The sequence below is a fragment of the Dermacentor andersoni genome, chromosome 4 (assembly GCF_023375885.2).
Source record: "Dermacentor andersoni chromosome 4, qqDerAnde1_hic_scaffold, whole genome shotgun sequence".
NCBI classification, from domain to species: domain Eukaryota; kingdom Metazoa; phylum Arthropoda; class Arachnida; order Ixodida; family Ixodidae; genus Dermacentor; species Dermacentor andersoni.
Window position 1 is genome coordinate 10,328,175 of NC_092817.1, and position 14,322 is coordinate 10,342,496.

The 14,322-nt window shown below is 46.2% G+C and overlaps 2 protein-coding genes across 3 annotated transcripts in view; one reads left to right on the forward strand and one right to left on the reverse strand.

Moving 5' to 3' along the window:
• The window catches only part of LOC126535760 (FRAS1-related extracellular matrix protein 2-like), a 252,070-nt gene extending 240,861 nt beyond the window's left edge, over positions 1–11,209 (forward strand). Inside the window, exons 21-24 of the mRNA XM_050182550.3 lie at positions 3,661–3,928; positions 5,156–5,343; positions 6,550–6,702; positions 8,935–11,209. Of these exons, the coding sequence (XP_050038507.2) occupies positions 3,661–3,928; positions 5,156–5,343; positions 6,550–6,702; positions 8,935–9,411 (1,086 nt within the window). The 3' untranslated portion in view covers positions 9,412–11,209. The remainder of the gene's footprint in view (positions 1–3,660; positions 3,929–5,155; positions 5,344–6,549; positions 6,703–8,934) is intronic.
• Positions 11,210–12,024: 815 nt separating this feature from the next.
• Positions 12,025–14,322, reverse strand: part of LOC126535761 (uncharacterized) — a 28,830-nt gene continuing 26,532 nt past the window's right edge. The window contains exons 4-5 of one of the 2 annotated variants that reach the window (XM_055073378.2): positions 12,891–12,959; positions 12,025–12,332 (exon numbers count right to left, since the gene is read on the reverse strand). In XM_055073378.2, the coding sequence (XP_054929353.1) occupies positions 12,303–12,332; positions 12,891–12,959 (99 nt within the window). In that variant the 3' untranslated portion in view covers positions 12,025–12,302. Of the gene's footprint in view, positions 12,333–12,890; positions 12,966–14,322 lie in introns of both variants that reach the window. The other variant, XM_050182551.3, reaches the window with a different exon arrangement.

Consider the following 14,322-nt stretch of genomic DNA (forward strand, 5'->3'; position numbering starts at 1 on the left):
GCACATTGAGCGGGCACAAATATCAGGCAGGTTGCCCCTCCGGACATGCAAACTGCACCTCACGTTACAAGCCGCTCACTAGGCAACCTGCCTAACATTTAAGCACACTCATTACGTCCTCTGCTTCGTACAGAAACCACTACCATAGCTTTTTGTCCGCATTACGAACAAAGGACCCCGTATGGGCGCCGAAACGACAATCTACATCCTTTTATTTTTAATTGGCGAATGTATGGTTTATTTTGATCATCATATTAAAAGTGGCGCTAGTCCTAGGATTTATGCTACGCAGAGATGACTTCACTTCTGCTCGGCCTCAATTTCGATATTGAAGCATTTGTTCTAAAGTTAATAATTCAAACATTGAACAGTGAATATTTTTCATTAGTCACCTGGCCATTGTAGTTTGTCGAGCAAGTAACGTCAGGTGCTTGACCTGCACAGGTCGAAATGCGCTATATGCTTCTTACGATTAAACGAAAAATTCTAACTATAAAAAAAAAACATGGTGTCAAGTAAAGAACAGTAGTTTGTGTTACGACAAACCGCCAGCCAGATTTGCGCTCCAGCGCTAAGTGACCAAAGAGCTTCGTGAGCTTGCGTATAGGCTGCCGAGGTACGATTGCTGCCATGTAGCAGAGGAGATGCAAGCTTGCGACTCCCCAGAAAACGCTTTAAGGCTAGCAACCTCAAAATTTACTTGCATGGTGGAGAGCGAATTATCCTTCATAACTTGCATATTTTCAGGGACGAGCAAAAGTGAAAGCCTGCATTCATTCATTCACAAAACTTTATTAGTGTCCTGAAGCCCGGTCTTTTCAGCCCCGCTTTTGATTATGAGCACGAAGAATACAGCTTTACACTGCAAGTTTTACCTCAAGTCATGAAAATGGCGGCTCTCTCTTCCAAGGGCACTGTGCGGACCAACACTTCGGAATTGCCCCTAAATTCCGCATTACCGCAAAGCAGCATCACCTGCTTATAAAACGTCAGTCCTAGACATCCTGTTTGATGCGATTTCATTAAGCAGCCCGGCTTTGTCGGTGGAGAAGCGCCGATCCAGTGTAACTGCTGCTGCGCACGTACGCCTCGTGGCAAAGGCTTTCGTGCGATAACGTTGCACACGTCGTGACTCGGTCGGCGACGGCGGAGTTGTGCCCTCGGCAGAGAAACTGGCGGATCGAGCGAAGAGGCTGAAGCCACGTGGAGAAGCACGCGGCGGGCGCGCTGTATAGCGTTACCCTTTATACCGCTATACGCTGCAAGCGTATGCTTATAACGAACAAATAGCTGTGGTTGGCGTATACGCACGTGCAGTTGTTGTGTGCTTAAGTAGCGAGAGGTGCGGCCCATGCATAGCGAGTTCTCCAGCGATACATCATGGTGTGCCATATCGCGATAGCTGCAGTGTATGTCTGTCATGGTTAAGAGCAACAACAAAAAGCCGTAGTTGTGTTGCTGTGTTTCACGTGATCAAAGGTGATCAAAGGTGATGTAGAAGACTCGTGGACTGCAGTAGTAAATAACAATGTCATAACTCACAGATGACCACGAGGTAGAAGAAATCATGCAGGTGATAAATAAACATTGAATGACGGCACCGAGTCGCTCCTCCCGCATATAGTACCTCCTCCTGTATATACCATGTACATGTACCTTATGCATAATAAGAAAAACGGTTCCAGTGAAGCATTGTTGTGCGAGTTTTGGTCAGTACATACTTCAAGATCACTGTATTTAAAAGAAACGAATTCATCAATTAACATCATCATCATCATCATCATTACGATCATCATCATCACCATCATACTGTTGTATGCCCACTGCAGGACATAGCTTTATATTCTACGCCAGCGATGCTCGTAAATATATATTTACTGAAACAAAACGTGGACGAAATTCCACATCATTCGTAGTTCAAGCCACTCGATGGCGGACAATAACCCATTTCAAACAAGTGTGAAGATGGCTCACTAATTCATCTTGTGACTTTTAAATGTTGACTTAAAATCCTTCCCCAATCGGAGGAAACCTGAAGTAGCAAAATTTTCAGCTGTTTATTTTGTATCATATACCGCGCGCTTCAGAAAATACCGAAAAAAGTCAAACCACTTGAAGGGGCCATGACACCAAATATTCGAGCTTAAATTTAGGATGTTCGTTAAGCCTTACGCGTCTAAGAGCAAGCTGGCAAAATTTGAGTGCATTTGGTGCAGTAAATAGTTTGTATTTAATTTTTTAAATGTCGCAGTCGAACCGTAAGGCACTCTGGCGACACTGCGTGGTGACGAAATAAATAGGCACCCCCGGAAACGGCTCCCTCGGGTAACAGAAGCCGGCCTCCAAGGACATGCTTTTGTATACTGCATGCGCCGGAAGTGATTGCAGCAGCTCGAAATACGCCATGGCCACCATGCATCGCTTCGTCCTTGCATGTGTCTTTCGGCGCTGCGGTTTACTATACTACTTTTATCGCGCAAGTGAAGGAATTGCGTGCACAATTCCACGGCGACGCCGTTCCTGAGCCGCCGGGTGCTAGAGTGTGTGGAGAAAGACGTCCGACGTGGTCTCGAACTGTTTCAAAGCAGACGACACAGAGGTGGCCCCTGCAGTGTCTGACGTCACACAGCCTTGCAAAAATGGTGGTTGATGACGGCTGGAGGAGTACAGAGGCAGCCACTTCAAATTTAAATTTCGGGTTAAAATATGCGCTGAGCGCCAAGTTTTTTTTTTTTCTTTTTTCATATAACCATATTGAACCCTCTACTCTCAATTACAAATGCAAACAGAGAACTCTTAAACGACCATGTCATGGCACCTTTAAGCGAATCTAATGACATCATTATAAATTTTCGAAAAAAGTCGTGTCTGAAACTGAGCTTGTTCGTACTGGTTCATGGCAATAAAACAGTGTGAGAAAAACACGGGACAAGTAAGACCAGCGCTCGTCCTGTTTGGTCTTTTTTTTTTTTTTTTTTGTCCCGTGTCTTTCTCGCGCTGACATTTTTTCTCATCTCTTCTTTTTCTTTTTTTGCCGTGAGAAAGCGGTAAGTCAGCGAAGTAAATATATGCTTGCTTGCATTATCATTTGTCTGCAAATATATTTTATCACATCAGATCAAGGGAACAAGATTTTTTCGATCTTAGTTTCCTGCTATATCGACAGGGTACGCATAACTCTATATTGCCCCGCAGTCTGTCATATTGGCTATCGCAAGGGCTCATGTTCCTGTAGTTTCGGAGGGACGTTTGTATCCGCTCAAATTTATCCCGAACATAAATACTGACCGTGGACACTATACCAGACAGAAGGGTAACACGCTTAAAACCGGGATCACTCCCGCGTCCTTTACTGGCCGTGTCGAATTTCTCATTATCGTCAAGTTATTCGCTACAAAGTACTTGGTTCTTTGTCGGATAAGCTTCGTTCTCCTGAACGTGCCACGCGTATGGCTAGCTCTTGGACCGCATGCCAGAGCTGAGGACTTTTTGTTGGCGTAGCACCAGTTTCGGAATCAGTCGGTTTTGGCAGCGGGCTCGACTAGCAATATCCTGTGCTTTATGTCGTCGTGCCCAGTGGTCGACGGTGTTTGTCGAGACCGTGGCTCGATCGAAAGCCGGTCGGTGCCGCTTCGCACTTGACGCCAGGATGGTGCGCAGGTGAAGGACTACTCGGGCACGTACCGCATCCACCTGGTGCCGTGCACGGTGCGCGAGGGGGCCCGCTTCTCGGAGCCGATGCGGTGCACGCCGCAGGAGCCGGTGCCCTTCGAGCTGCCCATCCACTTCCAGCAAGTGAGCGACCCGGTGCCCACGCGTTTCTCGCTGGACACGCAGTTCCACATCACCCAGCGGCGCGACCTGTGGCTGCGGGAGCCCGTCGACCTGCAGGCCGATGCGGACGACATCGACGTCTCCTTCGCGCCAGGTGGGCTCGCCGCTTGCATCTGTCCTTATACGCGTTGCTTTCATTGCAACCCCGAGGTTTACCCCTGTGGTGCGACAAAAATGTTAGATAGCGCGACTAAAGAAGGCATAGCTTATTCTGCCAACTCCCAGGACTTTCAGAGCACGTAGCGAACACAGAACATGTTCTGAACTCGGACGAAGAGCCGAGCTATCGCTCTAGGACATATATGCAGTGACGCAAATGCCGTAATGCCGGCAGGGGGCGCTCACTGTCGTGTTTGACTGCGCTGCAGAGAAGCACTGTCGACTCCAACTGGGCGCGCATGCTGCGACACGTCTCCAATTCAAAGTCACTATTGCAGAAAATCATAACGATGGATGTGGTAGTCGAGACGGCCTTACTAGACAATGGTCGTGAAATGTCCAGGCCTAGCCGAGACGCGTGCTTGGGGTCGCGGCGCAACGTTACAGACGGCTGCTCGAGCACTGGCGAAGCGAATTCATCGACACGATATTCGCCACAGTTTGCCCGCTTCTTCGTTTGTCCGTGTAGATTTTCCGAGAAACATTGTTGAGCGGAACAGCGTTTCTAATAGAGCTGTGACCCAAGATTCATTTTTGTCGCTTGAGAAACACTTACCGTAACTTTCTTTCATCCTTCATACATTTAACAAATTGTGTCATTCATTCATTTTTACGTGCTGCTTTGTTTCCTGACTTCGGGCCTTATTCTGTGTAACTGTTCGTTATTTACTACCCCTGCGATGATCTCTCTGAGGTTGTGGTATAAATAAATAAATAAATAAATAAATAAATAAATAAATAAATAAATAAATAAATGTTTGTAGCGCAAAAGTGTCGAAGATGCCGACAGCGACGAGATCGTCGCTCCAGGACGCGTGCCCTTATAATAGAAAGGGTGCACTGTTATTGAACTTCTCAGTGACTACAAAAGGCTCGCGACATTCACGATGGCTTAGACACAGCGTTTTTTCTAAGTAGCAGTTGCTTACTTTGTTTCGACCACATCTAAAAATATTATCTTGTATTAAAAGATTTCTCTTGCCCCTTTCGTATTATTTATCTCGTCCACAGCGTACATCCTGTATGTCGGACGCAGTGCGAATGTGCAGCCTCATCTTACCTAAAGCAAAGTCCGTGCCTTCAGTTACCGTGGGCACGTCCGCGCGTCTAGACTGTTCCGCATTTTCGTCGAGTGCGTGCCTTATACCAATCGACTCTGCAGGCGACAAGATTTACGGCAAGATAATGGTGAGCCCGCTCCAAAGCCTGGGACACTCGTTCGAGCTCTTCATAGAGAAGTGCTTCCTCTGTACGGGATTCGACGGCTACATACCGCGCTACGACCCGGACAATGAGGACTACGGATGCATTGCGGAGTCGGCCAATCTACGTTACGTCATCAAGATCATTGTGAGCATTGTCTTATCGCCTCAGCTATAACAAGCCACGTGACGCACATGCATCACGGATCTGAGACACTCAAATTATCGGTCACGATATGTTCGGTATTGGAGTAGCCGAAACTCTCCACAGGCACAATAACTGAGAAATTATTCACGAACAACCGACCTCTTAACGTTTATCTAATCTTAAAGGGACACTAATGAAAACAACGATTTCACCAGTAAATTATCATTTTACTATACAAAGAAAAGTCACTCTTACCACGAAAAGAGGTTCAATGGCACGCGAGAAAAAAGGCGAAAATGAACGACGCGTGGCGCCGCCGCCTCGAAGCACCCGCACGCGTCACAGATTTCGATGACCTCTGCGAGAGCCTGGTGAATTGTTTTTCGGTAAAGATGGACTGCATTCGGTTATAACGGGGCAAAATATTTCACGTGACAAGTTTCGGTAACTTTTACCGAAGCCAAGATCGCCCAAGTAAGAAAAACTACATTTAAATCTGTTGTCACATTACCTACCACTGAGATTTCAGCGCGAAATTTTAAAAAATGGCCCTTTGGTCTTCATTGTCACATCTAATAATCAATTTATTAGAAGAGAAGATGAAGGTCAAATTTTCCTTTTGTTCAATCATTCTCTTATCGTAATATTAACCAAAATGTAGTTTTAAATAATATTTTATCAGTCTAAATTGATTTAATGTTTTTATTTAGTGTCCCTTTAAATGTTCAATAACATTATTTATGTTATCAAAACTCCATGTTCATGACGAGCGCTATTATTGCCGCCGTTGCCGTGCTGTAAAGACACAAAGGCGAAACTCAGTTCTCACATCTTTTTTTTTTTTTTTTAATGAAAATAAATGGAAGAGTTATCGCCCTTGGCTGACAATGACTACTTTTTTTTCATTTGGTTATTAGGTAATATAACACAAGCAGAAATAAAACAAAATACATCGATTCTTTCATTATCTAATACTTCAGTAAAACAGAAGAAAATGCAGCGGCACTAAGAGCAGAAGCCTCTCGCGACAAACTTTAGTTGATGTATGTGTTTCCCACAGACGCACGAATTAGACAACTATACGCAAGGGCTGATCGATATTCATGACATACGTCATCACGAGCGCAACGCCGCACCAAAAGATAGGTATACACGCAGAAGGAAACTGTGCCACCCGAGCTGACCCCGCCATTTGTCACCACGCAGGACAAGGAGTCGCCGAGCAGCGTCTCGACGCAGCTGCACGGCGCGCCGTTCAACGCCTCTCTGGTCTCGCAGAGCCGTGACGCCGACGTGGCGGCCATCGGGAACGACCCAGGCGCCGACGGCTTCCACTTCCTCGCAGACCCGCTTTTCAAGGTGGGGCCGACGCTGCGTAGTTTTTCCGCGTGTTGGGCAGGCGTGCAGAAGACTGTAGTGACGTGCACTTTGTACTTCGATACCTAGCCTAGCCTAAACTAGCCTAGCCTAACTTTAAGCAGTTGCGTTCTTTTTTTTTAGCGCACGTGGTGGTCGTAACCTCGCCACTGCGAAAATTGTTTCGCTTGTTTAAGCAAGCTCTTATTTTTTAGCTCCATAGAGGTGCATCTCAAGAACACGGATTGACCTTGTCAAAGCAAATACTAAACACCAGTCTTGAACCGTACATTTACCTTTAACCGGCAGCTCAACAGTATTTTTTACCTACTGTACCTCGCGACCTAGATTTTGGAGAAATGTTTCCACAATTCATTTGGTATGTATATGTGCCATATGAAGAAGAAATAAAGCAAAAAATGATTCTAGGCAAAGTCTTTCGTACATTGCCAGTTACAGTGTTGTGTCACACACCTACCCAATTTCTCAATCACATTTGGTTATTAAAAACTTAGCATCAAATAGTTGAAAGAGTTCTTAGCTCTTAGGATACACTTACAATAATAAGAGTTAGCTCTTAGGATAAACTTTAACTGCCGTTAAGTGTTTGCCTCAGTGACTCTGGGTGTCCTCGTGGATTACGCTATAAGTGTATGTCGTAGCTAGAAATACACAAGATACTTCGTATGATGTATCCAAGATGCAAATACTGGTAGACCTCTTTCCGAATGTATCATAATACAGATACAAGATACTTCGTATGATGTATCCAAAACGTCAAATACTGGTAGACCTCTTTCCGAATGTATCGTATGTATACAGATACAAGATAGACAAAATATGTTGAGACAGTATCTAAGATACATGCATCTTCGATACTACCCAGTCCTGCGGGTCGGATCATCGGCTCGCAGCCAGTATCGTAGAATGGCATACGTTGTCGGCACGCTTTGTTCTGTTACCTCGACGCTAGCTGTCTCTGCGGGCTTATTGCCAGACGGAAACCTGTTAATAAATGTTGTCGAGCTAGGTTCTTGGAGCCTGACATCTGAATCGGCCTGCTCGTGTCTGGGCCATGCATACGGAGGCGATGCTATAACTCGCCTAACTGCGCAATTAAGACGCACTCGCGGTGTTTGATTCTTATCACATTACGCATGTTTTATCCATAACGAGCTCATTAGTATCATGCACGAGGTGCATTTGGCCCTTTCTCAAATTGTAGTGATAACTATCGTTTGATTCAAGACGCACAAATAATTCCTATTGATGTATCGCTTATTGTTAATCGGTGCATTCTGTTCCACAGCCCAATACCAGCGTTACCGCTTCCTAGTTTGTCTTCTCTTTTGCGGCAACACTGGCAAAAACGTTTCCATCTCTGAGGTACATCGTCCCTGCTTTAATTTACACTTCACATGATGTTGTCACTTCGTAGTAGGCAATCTACGGGAATCAAAATAACGCTGAACGGGAAAGCATTTCGTTCGTTTTTATTAATGCCTCAGAGGGTTTACCATCTCAAAGCAAAACATCTGCTATATTAGCGTCATCAATATGGGGGGGCTCTGCCTTAATATTGATCATTCCGCAGGTGGTTTTAAATGCGTAAGCATATATACGCCTACCCAACTAGAAAACCTGTCCTTCATGTAAGACAAATCACTATCAAGAAAATGATGTGTAAGACAACGTTTCTATGAACGCTTTCTTGAAATATTTGGTGATGGTGGAATAAAAGCCATCTCTAGGACCACATGTAGAGCTGACTTGGTGCATTGTAGACATCGGGAAAATTCCGCTTTTGCGAAAATTTAATGCCAAACACGCCACATCCCCGTTGCGTTTCGGTGGTCGCGGTATGCGCCTTCCGTTGGGGCATTCCTTCACCGACCAAAATGCCACCGACCAAATGCCACGGCTCGGGCCCGGGCCGGGCCCGAGCCGTGGAGCTTCCGGCTTGGATCGCGCCCGAGCTTCAGCTGGGCCCGTAGTAGGCCAGGGTATGGTATTTATCAAAACTGTCGACTACACAAATTGCTCTCCGTACAAAGTCGCGCCCGTTAGCCTATGGAAAAGCAGGGCAAGCAAGTCACAGCACTCCACCTGAAAGAAGCATGAAACTGCTAAGCATGTGCATGTGCGAATCAGTGTTAGCTAATATTTCGCCCGATACTACAGGCATGACGCCACAACACGGTGTCGTATCACGCTGTCTAACACAAAACTATGCAGGTTGCCTCGGGCACCCTCTGGTTCATCCATTGTGTCTACACGCTTCGCGGCAAAGACGGAATCGGCGGCGGCTCCAAGAGGTTCGGCAAGCGTCACGCTCCGGCGGGCGACTGGCAGCCGCGCCAACTGAGTCGTCGGTCGGTGCTCGTGGAGAGCATCGGAAAGAACGGCCTGGGCACCAACATGCACCAGATCGTGCTCTCGGACGCTCTGCAGAGCACGTGGACGCACCGGTCGGACGGCGCCGACGACTCGCCGGCCGGTCTGCCGTGGCTCGTGACGCCATCCGTGCTGGTGGCTGCGTCGCTGGTAGCACTCGGTGTTGCCGTCATCGTGTGTCGGAAGCGACGCAGTTCGGCGAGCCTGACGTCTTCCGGAAACGGCGCGGTGACCGTGTGCTGTTCCGGATCCGGAAAGAGCCACGTCTGCGCTTCCGGCTACGTTCCCAACACTGAATTTGCTGGGACAGAAGTGTAAGGACACATCGGTAGCTCTATATGTGCACCAAATAAGGCGATGTCAGTAATTCGAAGCGGCGCTGACATGGAGGACTGGAGCGACCGGCGCTCTTCCGTGATCCAGTGCGCGTCGGTCTCTCATGTGATGTGCGCGTTTAAAATGCTGCCGCTTGTTGGGAGACGCGTAGTGTGTGTCTGTCAGTTCAACGCCACGCGTTGTGAAACAAGGCAAACAAAGGCAGCCATAGTCATTTTTGAAGGCTAAAGGTTCCATATTAGAAGACTGCTTTCACAAAACGCCATCTCAGCGACACCTATTGCAAGTTGCAACCTCCAAACTTACGATACGAGCAGTCACAGAAATTCAAGAAATTCTCCTGTGGGCTGGCCTTCTGCAGAGTCAGACATTAGGACCAGCAAATCGTGCCATCGACACCCCTAATCACCTGTGCAAATTATATTTCTGCGGTAATTGCCAGATTTCTTGCCGTTCATGGATGCGCTCTGAGTCTCCAAGAAGACCTAATGTAAAGGGTCGTAGGATGACGCTGGATGTTGTCGCTGTCATGTAGACGAAAGACGAAGACCCCATGAGAGCGCGAGGACCTCGATTGCTGACTGGTCTATAACGCAGGCAGTAATTTCAGCAAGATGGCAACCACCTCAGACCTGCACCTCAGAGCCAACATTCAGTAGCCCGAGTCAACACGTCCAATGACAGCTAAGAAATAGAGTGTGGCCTTTTATTCGATAACGACTGGAACGGGAACGACACCACATCGTACGATGGTGAAGGCAACCAGTCCTACGTCGCAGGCTATTGCCCGAGCTCTGTGCATCAGCCATAGTGCCATAAACGAAAACGCTGGAGGCGACGCGCAAAGCCCGTTTTGCCCCTTGCTTGCCCCTTCATGTGTAAAGTGCGCGCGAGTGAATGGCGAGTGTAAAGACGCGAAAGCGATTTGCGCCTGTCCACAGTGTATACCTCATGTCATCCTGTCACTGCCGATCAAAAGCATTGTTGTGTACAAAGTCGGCACGAAGCGAGCCGTATCACCTGTCTCCATGGGACACTGCATTTTATGTGTTTCATCGTGTGCCATACATGACATTAAGATGTGGCTTCCGTGTGCCTGCCGCAAAAGCGGATCACTCCGAGTTGTGTCATAAAGTCGTTCTCCGTGTACGTATTGTCTCTTCTTCAGGGCTGTGCAGGAGCAAGTCGATGTGCCAACGAAAGTGTGGCCACACCTTCATCTAAAGTGTTATTTGTTTGTTCTTGCCTGTTTGCAGCATGGCCAGTCCAGCCATGTTTTCTCACTACTGTAGTTATTTTCGTGCGTACACCACTGAAACGCGACAGTATAAGTAAAAAGCCTTACATAAGTACAACTTACTGTTTAATAAATCTTTAATTGCCTTTATTACCTGAAATAACATCTGTGTACTTCATTCTATATCAAGAAATGTTTTGTGAGAAGACATCGTAGTTGAATTTGTAAGCCGGAAGGAATCAGGCCTTGTCATGAAGATCATTCCAAAAAATGGACAGAAGCACCGACCTATGCGAAATAAACAATTTTAACATATTGGCCTTTGGCCATAGACTTTCGGCATTGCTTAACAGGGCCCTCGTGTCGGAGTCATAACTCGAGATATTTTTCTTCGTGTTTCGTTATCTAGGTCAGTATGTTTGTAGTTGTCTTTCAAAATGTTTGTCAATGGTGTTTCACGTTGGTATCAGTAGGACTGATTGCAGCAGCTCCATGTAATAACGCCCCATCCACGTTTACTAAAATCTAAACGCCCCACTGTGTCATGTCGCGTATAAAACGCTTTGACTTGATTTATGCCATGATTTCCATATTCTTTGTTTGATAAGAGTTAAGCGACGTTAAAACCTTAAGCGGCGTTGATAACCAGCGACGCTGATAATATTAAGCGACGTTGATACACCGTGAAAAAATAGAAAAGTGTCACTTGGGCTTGTAAATAATTACAGCAGAAACCGTCCTCGATGATTACCTAAGTGCAGCATTTCTTTCCTGCACGTGGCGCATACCGAACGAACTCGCGTGCCCCCGGGGTCAATCGAAGACATGCGCGGCCGCGACATCCTGACGACGTACGAACCGAGTCAGAAGTGGTCGCAGACGCTGCACCACATTCACCCTCGACAACACGCAAAGTACGCGTCCCGCCAGTGGAGCTGCTCCAATCGCAGGTCACGGCGGTCGGGCGCGCATCGCGTCTCCCGTTGCTTGCATGAAGCTCGCGCTCCGCGGCCGCGCGTGTTTCGTCGGCCCGTCGCTCCGCCTCGCCACTTTCGGCACGCGTCGCATAGTGTCTGCAGGTCGAGCCTTTGCACTCTCCTCTTCCGCTTGATACTTTCGAGGGTCTGCAAAGAAACGTTTGTGTGCAATATGGCGACGCTAGCGCAACCACTCCACAACCACGGTATGCGCGTGGAGCAAACAATGGCCGAGTCAATGGCGGCCAGCGAGCGCGCGCATCGGCGACAACCTTGACGCGCTTGACGTTGGCTCCTGCTAGACAAAGAAATGTTTAAAATAATCAAGATGGCAAGATAAAGACGAGTACAAAACTGCAAACCTTCACAAACGAAGCGATCCCAAAGAGAAAAATGAATTTTATGTCAATTTATTCATCTTTGCATGCTTTATTTGCGTACTCACTTTATCGTTACCTTAAGCAGAAAACTATGATCTTATGGTGGAGCTGGAACGTAGTAAAAGCACATTCCAGAAAAACTGCGATCGTGAGTTCGGTACAGCGTAGGGGCTTGCGAGGATAAGTTTCGTTTGACATAGCGATTGAATTACACGCAAAATCCACCGAGTACTGCGCTGTCGTGGTGGTCCACGCAACAAACCACGTGTTGGCGACTCGTCAGAACGTCCTGGAGCTGCCCTTGCATTCCTGCGATCAAGGCCACATAAAGCATTTTGACTTTCAGAGTTGCTTTTGCTGCGCCGTTATTATGACTTTTTTGCCTAATTTCATTATTGTTTTTGCCTATGTTTCGGGAAGCCAGTTTGAAGACAGAATTAGTGCTTTATTAACAAATTTGATGATAATCATCAGATTATTTGGCATTGCACACTGCAGAATTATAAATTGATTGTGGCGTGCAGTTTCCAATAACGACTCTGTGTGAAGATCTATTGCGCCTGGCTAATTATGGTTGACTGTTAGTTGTCCTTTGTTGTGTCATTTCCTAGTTACTGAGACATAACCTTAGGAAAAAATAAATCCACTTTGATTGTTTCAATCAATAATGACAGTGTATATTTCAACCTGAATTGGCAAGAAACCGGCTCCACTTAGTTTATCATTTCCTTGCAAGTTCTGAACGACAAGCATCATGAAGCACGCAACATTTTTTTTTAACATGCGCAGTATAAAAACAGTATAACAGATAGAAGAACTCTCAACGTTAGGAGCTGTTTAAACATTTAGAATGTAGCTAGTACTCACTTTGATTCCCGCTGCTATTTCGGATATTTCCATCCCCTCCAACAAGCACTGGGATGTATTCCGGAATTCCTGCAACTGGCAAGTTTCAAAAAGTTCTGCTCATTAAATAATAAAATGCTTAAAAAATACAGACAGGAAGAATCCGCTGGAGGTTGTGAAATAATGTTAAAGAAACGTGTAAGACATAAACCATGTCTACATTAGTCACCCACGCCAAATCTACAGGCGCCAACGCAGCTGGATTCGTGTAGGTTAAGTTGACTTCGACGGGCGGTAAAATGCAACAAAGGCAAAAAGTAAAATATGTACATGTACATAATCAACGACTACACTGCGCACCCGTGTTGCTGCTCAGAGAGTAGTGCCCAATTCCTTACATAACTTCATTGAATAAAAAGAAAAGTCGCAGCTTTGGCCGAAAGGCGCAAAATTGATTACGACAGCAAACTATTAGACTGTTGTACGAAGTAAGGTTAGTAGTTTCATCAGGTGCATAAACTGCTGGGGAAAGGGTGAAGGGAATAAAAGGAAAGAGAAGAGAGGAAAGAACTAGAAAAAGTGACACAGTAACGCGACGCTACAGTAATGCCCTTGATGCACGGAACACCATCTGGTGGTGTTTCAGATGGTGTTCTAGTGGCCGAGCTCTGTGCCACGTGACTAAACTGTTCTTTCTCATTTGTGGAAGCGAACGCATGCGCGTTCATCAATGAGAGAGAAGAGTAGAGGAGAGATGAGAGGGTCTGCGGACGGCGACTATAACATGAAACTGAACATGAAGAAAAGCGAACGTATTAAAACTGAAGTAGTGCTGCAGTTAAACACATCCGGACTATGGTAGGATTTGTCGGCTTGCTGCACGACTAAGCCATATCAGGGCAGACACATCGTCATAACGCTGGACAAGAACTTTATGAAGTGGGCATGTCTGCGATGAAAAGGAAAAGGATTATTTCTTCCATTCAGCTGCACTAAAAACCTAATCCCCGTTGTACCGACCCGCAGTGGCCCTAAGCGCAAGATGCAAAAAAAGAAGAATACAAGAAAGTAAAAATGCAAGACGGGTGACGACACCGCTTTGAAATTCCCGCACCAACTCACCGTGACGTCCTAAATTTTGACTTCATACCTGCTAGGGCCTAGTTAATTGTCTATTGGTAAAATGGACTACATCATGCTCTAAAGAAGCCGAAGACTGAACATGGCAGGTTTCGAGAACTTTTAGTGAACCAACGCGGCCCAAATGCGAAAAGATACTTTGAGATTCGGGACGTTATACTGACGCAATTGTTGCTTGAATTTTGGTGCTAAATTGAAAAACTGATTAATTTTCATTTTCTCGTCTAGTAATCTACATTTCACGAAATTCACGAGACTATAGTTTTCAAGGCACACTTTATTAGTCTAAACTGATTTCGTGTTTCTTTTTATA